Source organism: Temnothorax curvispinosus, unplaced genomic scaffold, assembly GCF_003070985.1.
Source record: "Temnothorax curvispinosus isolate PA1 unplaced genomic scaffold, ASM307098v1 QBEX01013923.1, whole genome shotgun sequence".
In the NCBI taxonomy this organism is placed as follows: Eukaryota; Metazoa; Arthropoda; class Insecta; order Hymenoptera; family Formicidae; genus Temnothorax; species Temnothorax curvispinosus.
Window position 1 is genome coordinate 1 of NW_020223703.1, and position 8,882 is coordinate 8,882.

The 8,882-nt window shown below is 36.8% G+C and overlaps 2 protein-coding genes across 2 annotated transcripts; both read left to right on the forward strand.

Annotated features, from left to right (window-relative positions):
• The first annotated feature begins 299 nt into the window (after positions 1-299).
• Positions 300-3,126, forward strand: LOC112464107 (structural maintenance of chromosomes protein 6-like). Its single transcript, XM_025030906.1, has 9 exons — positions 300-619; positions 727-946; positions 1,023-1,193; positions 1,290-1,477; positions 1,626-1,791; positions 1,880-1,993; positions 2,068-2,262; positions 2,346-2,479; positions 2,645-3,126. Exons 1-9 carry the CDS (start codon positions 312-314, stop codon positions 2,679-2,681), a joined length of 1,533 nt encoding a protein of 510 aa, XP_024886674.1. The 5' UTR covers positions 300-311; the 3' UTR covers positions 2,682-3,126.
• Positions 3,127-5,783: 2,657 nt separating this feature from the next.
• Positions 5,784-8,791, forward strand: LOC112464108 (structural maintenance of chromosomes protein 6-like; the record flags this gene model as incomplete). The annotated part of the gene is made up of 10 exons (XM_025030907.1): positions 5,784-5,942; positions 6,507-6,702; positions 6,786-6,938; positions 7,022-7,266; positions 7,330-7,449; positions 7,518-7,648; positions 7,803-8,003; positions 8,086-8,282; positions 8,379-8,525; positions 8,607-8,791. Coding segments are annotated over exons 1-10 (1,734 nt in total), but the record flags the coding sequence as incomplete, so codon positions are not given.
• Positions 8,792-8,882: the final 91 nt, after the last annotated feature.

Sequence of the window (8,882 nt, forward strand, 5' to 3'; positions counted from 1 at the left end):
TGAAATATTTATTGAGAATAAATAGAAATTAATATAAATACAATATAAAAATAACATTAATATAATATGTTATATAAATAATATATATATGTATATATATATATATATTTTTTTTTTTTAATTGTATATTTATATATTTATGTTTATTTATATTATAGAATAATATATTTATATAAATAATATATGAATAATATAGCATTCACACATTAGATTTTCCAGTAAGACTATCAAGCAAGTGTGAAAATTAAGAATGCTAGTTTTAACAATAGTTTCAACCATATGTGTAATTAAGTCTTTTAAAATAATTTCAGATGCATGATGTTAGACACCACTGTACACAGTCGCCACAGTATTCTAATCTCTTGGATGCTATGGATATAGAAGATCCTGTCATAGCTAATTGCTTGATAGATCAACGTGAAATTGAGTGTATTCTTCTTATACCAACAAGTGAAGAGGCCTGCGTGATAATGTCGGACATGACGAAAGTGCCAAGAAATTGCAAACGAGCGTTTACTTTACGTGGAGACACATTCTACCCTGATCCAAATTACAGAACTTATGGCGGAAAGTGTACACGCGCTAAGTATCTTCAAGTTTCTGTCATGGAAATGATGCAGTAAGTGCAACAACTAAATCCACTTTAGAATAGTAAACTCTACTCGACTCAATTTCATTCGTAAAAGAAAATTTAATACAAATAATTCATATTAACTTTTCACGTAGAACGCTGAAAGAAGAACTTCAAATAGCTGAAAACAAAAAGCAAGAAGCCGATGCAGAACATGACGCTATACGTGACAAAGTTGCTCGCACTAATTCCGAATTGAGTAACGTAACCAAGACGGTCCATAAGCTAAGATCTCAGCAAAGTGATTGTTCTAATCGTATTAATGAACTGAAAGATAAAATTGGTTCGCATGAAGCCACTTCTGTTGATGTTTTCGTGAGTAATCGGTATTGATGTATTATTCTTATTTTCTAGAACAAAATAGCTACATTGTTTAATTTATTATTTATAGCGTAATGAAGCTGCAGAGTTGGGAAAGAAAATAGCACAGGAAAGTAGCTTGGAAAAGGCTTTAGCTGAAAATGTGCAGGAGCTTCAGAAGACTGTTGAGTCTCTCGACGCGGAAGTTAAGCGATGCAGAGATTTGAGGCACAATTTACACACAGTGATTGATCCTCTTAAGGTATGTTTATATTGACAGTTGAATGCATTAATCTCTATTAATAATAATTAATATTAATAAGAATAATAAATAATATTTTATGTATACTTTGCGCAGGATCAAATAAGAGAATTGACACGGGATAAGGAAAGGCATAAGCACGAGTGTCAGCGTGCTATTCGAAAATTACAAGAAATTCGTCAAGCCATACAGTGCGCAACGGGGGAATTCGAAATACAAAAGAGAGCGGTAAATAAAGCGGTTTCCAACGCTACTGAAAAAGGTCCCAGGATAAACACTACCAGGTTAGCATTATAAAATAATGTAACATGATGTATAACCAAAATTATTCTTTTTTATTATTTCAAACACGTCTAAATTCTTAATTTTTATTTATATATTATATATATACATATATATATATATTACGTTTCTTCGATATTCCTTTTACAGATCGGCAAATCAAATCAAAACTTTACTAACTGAGTTACGGGATAAGATTCGCGAGATAGAAAGCCAGTTTGGCTGTTTGGATGAATTACGGCGACAACTGAAAGAAAAGGAAGAAAAGTATGGAGTAAACATTGAATTTGCAGCTCAACTGAAACAAAGTTGCGAAGTAAGTAAATTATCTATATAATTTTTATGGACTATTCGTTATTTTACTCGAGGGAACACATTTTACAATACATTCATATACTTTATAGGCACACATCGAACGAGTGAAGCATCGGCAGAATATGTTCCTCCAACTAAGGGACTTGTATAGTGTCTGTGTGCAGAAAGCTTTCACCGATGTGCTTTCTTTAAGACAATATAAGGTAACAAAAAAAAAATACTTTTTTAAATCATATTTTATTAATTATTATTCACAAATGCTTTTTCTTTTTACCAGGGTACTGTGGTGATCGATCATACAAACAAACTGCTCGAATTACATGTTAGTGCACGGAATGATAAAAAGTCGGGCAACGACACCAGATCGCTTTCGGGAGGCGAACGATCTTACTCGACCGTCGCGTTCATCTTGGCTCTCTGGGATTGCATTCAGCTACCCTTCTACATTCTCGATGAATTCGATGTGTTCATGGTAAGCCGTTATTATAGTTCTTGGTCTATATTTCTGAAATTTGTCTTGCATAAAGAAATAACGTCTTGCGTTCTTATTTGTAGGATAAAGTAAACAGGCGAGTTATAATGGATATTCTTTTGGATCACACTAAATTGCATCCACAGAGTCAATTTGCTTTCCTCACGCCTCTAGACACGTCACACATACTTGCCGAGGATTACGTAACAATTCATCAGTAAGTTGAAGTTTTAATCGAAAAAAATATAATTAAGCGTGTTGTTTATTTTATATAAACATATATGAATAGATTTTTTAATATCAAAATTCGTAATATTGTAAAACAAATTTAACAATTTTAGAAACATAATGCTTTGAATACATGTAATATTTCCTTTTTTAGGTTACAAGCACCAGAGAGAAGAACTTTGAATCAGTGAACATTTAAAGTTTTTTTTTTTATTTTTTATTTTTACTGATTCAATAATGTTTTCACGTTTGTGAGATAGAAAAGTGATATTGAGTTTAAGCGCATTGAAATATGTGTTATGTATGAAACTGTTTTCTAGCAATAAGCGAAAATAATTTATTTTGTTTCATATTGTTAGAAGAGAAAAGTAGATGCTTAAAAACTGAGCGCCAAAACACAAATTTATTTTGCGCGCTTTATGTCAAAGTGAACAGAAGACTTTGTTCAAAATATATGTTTTTGTACGCACGATATATAGGTATTCTTTAGATAATTCGGATTACTCGCGATTTATTTAAATTACGATGCTCTGAATAAGTGCTTTAGAATGTTAAAAGTGCCTTCTATTGTATCGGAGTAGTAAATGCGATTTACACAGGTATTTTCTTTTAATAATAAAGTTCTATTAAATTATATTTTGTAGCATGTTACGACAATTCGTTTAAATTTCAAGTTCAATTCCTTACCAGACTCCCACATATCTCCAGTCTCATCTAAGTATGACGTAATTATTTCATATTCGGATAAACTAAATGGAAGATTCGCGAGAGACTTCTCTTCAGGTTTTCGTTGCCAAAACAGACGGGATATCCAGAGTAGCCAGAGAGACGGGCAAGAGGAATAAGGTACGTACGAAACATTGTTCGTTGTGGACCACGCCAGACCGGTGAGTGAATCAAGGTTCGCACGGCATTGCGCGAATCTGGTCCAGCCGGGATTAAGTTACTTTACCGAGTTTTACCAAATGAGCAGTTTTCGTCGACGTCGTGCCGTTCGATGTCAATGGAGCCTCTGCGCAAATTGGATGCATACTGGTGGTAGTGTCGAGATGCACGTCGCCGTTATCCAAGTCCGGGTCCTCGTCCCTGGTCAACTTCTTCGCTAGCAGATCGTTCACATAACGCTCTATCAGGTTGCAAATTCTGTGCGGTTTTATCGCACTATTGCCGTTACTCACCACAAAAGGCAATAGTGCTTCGGACATTTCTGTATTCTCAATACACATTCGCTGTAGCTCAGCCAGTGCCTCGTGCATGAAGCGAACATTGTTCTTGCGATCGGTCAACGGATTCTCGCCGTATCCCAACGCTCTAGATGCTCCGTCGTTCGTCTGCCTCGGTAGAGTCGCTGTTTTTGGTCATTGGCAGTTAACATAGTAGTGGTGAAGCCCATTGGAAACTTGGATTGACCACGCAAATTATTTTCCAACGGTCTACCGTTAGAAGCTGCCTCGTTATTGCTGCCTTGTTTCTGTTGCGCCACATCGTAACCTTTAACGAATTCATCCGTAGGCAGAGGCACGTTTACCTTCGGAGCGGTCTAAGCCACGTTGTACTCGACGTCCTGGGCGTTTGGATTTACCGGTTGACCTGTAGAACGAGCTAAACTCTACTGCGACAGAGCGGAATGTCGCCATCTCTGGCGAATGGTCTGCTTCGTCGGTGCCTCTAAAGACAATTGGGTCGACCTGGCCGTTTTTGAGCGGATGCTCGAGAGCCAATCTCCAGAAGAAGAAGAAGGCATCGCTATTATGGCGTTCTCGGCGATGTTGAGCGACAATTTCACCGAAGTCGATATGTCGCACGGTTCGCAATCAGGGTAATTGTGTCGCATTGCCGCGTTCAACTGGTTCAACTGGAGCACGGTCTTACCGTGAACTGGAGCATACGCTCGTAGCTCTCGCCCTGTCCGGCCAGAAGATTATCCCGCCGCATGTATACTTCAGTATCTTCTTCCGCGAATTCCAGGTGCCGTGATAAGGCGGATCTTGCTCGTCCAAGAAAGCCGCTGTTAGTATCATGATAGGAGTGGGTTCTCGCTGCGTGAACAGCTTCCTGCGCGCCGTCAATGTCTGACCCATGTTCAGTTCCAGCCGAGCGTTTTTTATCCTCTCCTCAAGTTCGCGTTTTGCCTCCAACAGCTTCGCACATTAAGCCTAGCATGTCCATATGCAGTCCATTCACCTCCAAGCGATGCGTCTTTACGCTGACGATTTCGTTATGTCATTGTTGAAGACAGGCTGAAGACCAAGCCGTTGCTGAGCCTTCACGAACAGCGACGTGGACACCGGGCCCAATTTCGACTATATCGTGCCGAGCTTCTTATCTCCCGGACTGACGGTGATCGGTGACACGACGCCGGTCTAATCAGAATAGGATTCTGAATGACTAACTTCACGTTCGAATTCGGGATCGTGCAAGGAACACGATTAAGACTTTGGCGGAACTAGATCTAATTTAGGTTGAGCGTGATCGTTCCGGGCTTCGGTGGCGGAAGTAAAGAAGTGATTGCAGTTTCCGACATCGGTGATGGTTGTGACTATTTGTTCTTGTTAAGTACTGTAGAATGAACGACGTTCAGTCATATCGTTAACGGTCTGGCGGAAAGTGCGGGAACGGACAGGAACCTTCTGGAGCGCGGATGAGAACGTTGGATTCGTTCAAGGTCGACAGGAGACGGTGGAGAGCTGTGAACTACAAATCGTAAAAATCATATAACGGCTAAAATAATGAGAAAATCGCACTTCAACTGCGATATTCGCAATCAGCAGCATCACCTTCAAACTGCTACTGCTACAGAGCGATTTGGAAAATTTATTTTGACCATTTTTCCAAAAAATCGCTCTGTAGCAGTTTGTTTGAGGACGATGCTGCTGATTATGAAAATCGTAGTTGAAGTGCGATTTTCTCATTATTGTGGCCGTTATACGGATTTTACGATTCGTAGTTCACGTGTTTCCACCGTGTCTCCTGTCGACCCCGCTCGCAACGTTGCAACGCTCGTGAAATCATTTCATCCTTGTTGTTTATCAAATGTTAAACAAGGACGAAACGATGTTGTGGCACGCACCCGTCTGCATGGTTTTCGATTGTTTCTGTATCCAGTATCGGAGTCGTTGGAGATCGCTGAGCTGATGCTCGGCGGACGGATCGCTTGAAGAGTGCTCCTCTCACCGCGGATCCACGAGGAAGTCAACGGTGGAATCACGCAGGAACAGCGGTTCTTGACAACGGCGTCGTCACGACGACAGGATTTGAAACGGCAGGATTGCGTGTCATCGCTTTTCGTTTAAATGGATGAGCTGTCGATCAACACCGCGAAAAACATGGAAAGCGTGGAAAGCGACACGGAGGCTCAACGCCTGAGAAGAGCGGCGGTGATGGTCGACGGACACCAGGCAAAACGTTCCAAGCGTACCGAGGATGGCGAGGAAGTGGTGCAGAACGGAGAAGTATCTTGGCACATCAATAACAATTTTCCCAGCTAGTCGAACAAACATACAATCAATTGAACATTAAACTTTGAAACATCAAATTTTACCTAAATCCTTGGGAGGATTATTGGAAGGCTACAAGGGTTTGGTATGTAACCTAGATAGATTCATCCTGGCCTTGCAGTTTATAATTTTTGTATAATGGGTCAATCAATTTTATTTAGAAACAAATTTTATCTAAATTCTTGTAAAAATTATTGGAAAATCTACAAAGGCTTGGTATTAACCTAGGTTCATATTAGTTTTGCATTTTATAATTTTTGTGTAAATGGATTAATCAATTTTGTTTAGGATTATTGTAATCTTTTTCAATATATTTGATATTGCGTAAAATTGATTAAATGTTAAGTTTTGAAATATCAAATTTTACTTCAATCCTTAGGAGGATTATTAGGCCTGTTTGTTTTCGTTGCATTTCTGAACTAGTGCAATAAGTTTAGAATGAAACGAATATATTATCTTTTAAATCTAACTTATTGCACTAGTTAAGAAGTGCATCCATAATCATGTTGTTTGTTTCAGTATTATAGAACTGGAAAGGTGAAAAAGATTCACCTTCTTAACTTCATGTGTCATGATGCCTTAGAATTAACATTAAATGAGAATGTTAACTCTATTGTGGGACTCAGTGACAGTGGCAAAAGCGCTATATTGACTGCATTGACTGTAGGGCTCGATACGAGAGCAAATGTTACGAGAGGGGGAACTTCTGTCGAAAGTATTATTACATTATGAGTTTTTTTTTATATCGCATTGTGAAAATGTGAAACAATTCAATAATTGCCAGCTGTGATGTTTTAGAGTTTATAAAGAAGGACAGGAACTCTGCTACCGTTGAGATAATATTAGTTAATAAAGGAGACACTGCATATAAACCTGACATTTATGGCGACACAATTACAGTTATACGTAACATTGGAAATACCTCGTCGTATAATATTAAAAATTGGAAAGGTACTTGGATATACATTTTATTTTTAATGATCTAAGTGATGTGTACTTATGCATCTGTACTTACAGAAATTTGTCATTTGCAGGAGAAGTTGTTTCTACAAAACAAGATGAATTGGACAGTATCATAACGACGATGAATATACAAATTGATAATCCAATATCTGTTTTGAATCAGGAAGTTTCAAGAAAATGTTTTGTTACCTCTAAGCCTGATGAAAAGTACAATTTATTCATGAAAGCCACTCTCTTGGATGGTATTGAAAATAATTATAAGGAGGCTCTCTATATATGCGAAGAGGAATACAATAAATTAAGGACATATTCTGCGGTGTGTACACTATACTTATTTTATTTTATTGTAGACAGTCATTTTCATCAAAAGTTGTTTCAGGCCTTGTCGCAAGTAAAGGGAGAGATACAGAAATTGAAGGAAAGTATACATAGATTAGAGGAAATGGATGAATCACGAGCAGAATTAAGTAATCTCGAAACGGAATTTCAGTGGGCTATGGTAAGTTTCAATTTCAAAAATATATAAATTGCCAAAGAAATTTTTAGAATAATAGTTTCATTATTTAGGCGATTACGGAGGAAAACAAACTTCACAAAATACAAGAGAACTTAAAAACGTATGAAAATAATTTGCAAGAGCTTCAGAATGTGGAATCATCTATTGGAACAAAGGACGAAGAAATTGATACAAAAATTCAGTAAGAATTAATTTGAAATAAATAAAATCAAACTAGAATTTACTTTCTAAAGTGATCGTTATTAAGTAATAACTTTTAACATTTATAACATGTAACAATATTGTGAAAGCTACAAGTCATGTTTTTACTTATCTTGTGTTTTTTTGCTTGATAGAGAGATAAAGCAAAAAATTCTGCAAACAGAACAGGAAGTAACAGATAGCAGTGAAGCTTATAACAGCGCGAAACAAAAACTTAAGACTGCGAATGACGCGCTCTCTAATAAGCAACGTGAGTGGCGTACTATATCAAACAAAATAAAACGATTTGAAGAAGATGTTCAGTTGCTGAAAAAGGAAATTATAAAATTAGAAAGGTAAAATATTTCTATAACAATGTTTTTACTATTTTTTTTTTTAGTTTTTAATATTAATATATTTTACATATATCTTTTACAGCTGCAATGATGAAGAACACAACAAAAGAAAAGAGATGAAAGAGCAGTTGTCAAAGTTGGAAGAACAACTGGATGAACTCGATGCCTCGTTACGTACTAAGCAAACGGAATTAATGCATTTGGAGGCTGATAAGATGCGACTTCTGCAGGAAGTACAATCTGCCAAAAACGAAGCTGAGAATTTTAACAGACAAATAAGTAAGTCATCAATGACAAATTAGTAATAATGTACTCATGTATAATCAGTAACTCACGTAATCTAAAAATATACAATTTTATTTTATGAAACTCAAGATAAGATCAAAAAAGATTTGAGCGCAGTCGAGCAACAATCGGATAATGCATTGAGTGTATTTGGGCGAAACATACCACGCCTATTGAAGAGAATCGAAGAGGAATTTAAGAAAAATCGATTCAAGGAAAAACCACGCGGCCCTATTGGTATGTAAAGTTATTTCGTAATGGATGAACTTCTGTGAAATTATTCTCAGTTTTACTTTATTAAATTATGAGATTATGTAGGTGCTTTCATAAAACTGAAGGATGCAGCTTGGGCACCGGCAGTAGAAAATTTCTTCGGTTATCGCTTCCTTAGCTCATTCTGCGTGGATAATAGTCAGGATGCCAAGTTGTTGACCAGTATTATGAAGGAAATTTTCTACAACGAGAACCCTCTCCAAATAATATCTAGCAAATTTTTTTACCAGGTAAGAGAATGTAATCTTTTTTTATTATTTTAATATTTTGAAATTGAAATATTTATTGAGAATAAATAGAAATTAATATAAATACAATATA

Excerpts from the sequence above, each read along its gene's own strand:
- LOC112464107 (XM_025030906.1), top strand. The coding sequence starts at position 312 with ATGCATGATGTTAGACACCACTGTACACAGTCGCCACAGTATTCTAAT. Across the intron at positions 1,994-2,067 it reads TTTCTTTAAGACAATATAAG|GGTACTGTGGTGATCGATCA; the intron begins GTAACAAAAAAA and ends TCTTTTTACCAG. Across the intron at positions 2,480-2,644 it reads GATTACGTAACAATTCATCA|GTTACAAGCACCAGAGAGAA; the intron begins GTAAGTTGAAGT and ends TTCCTTTTTTAG.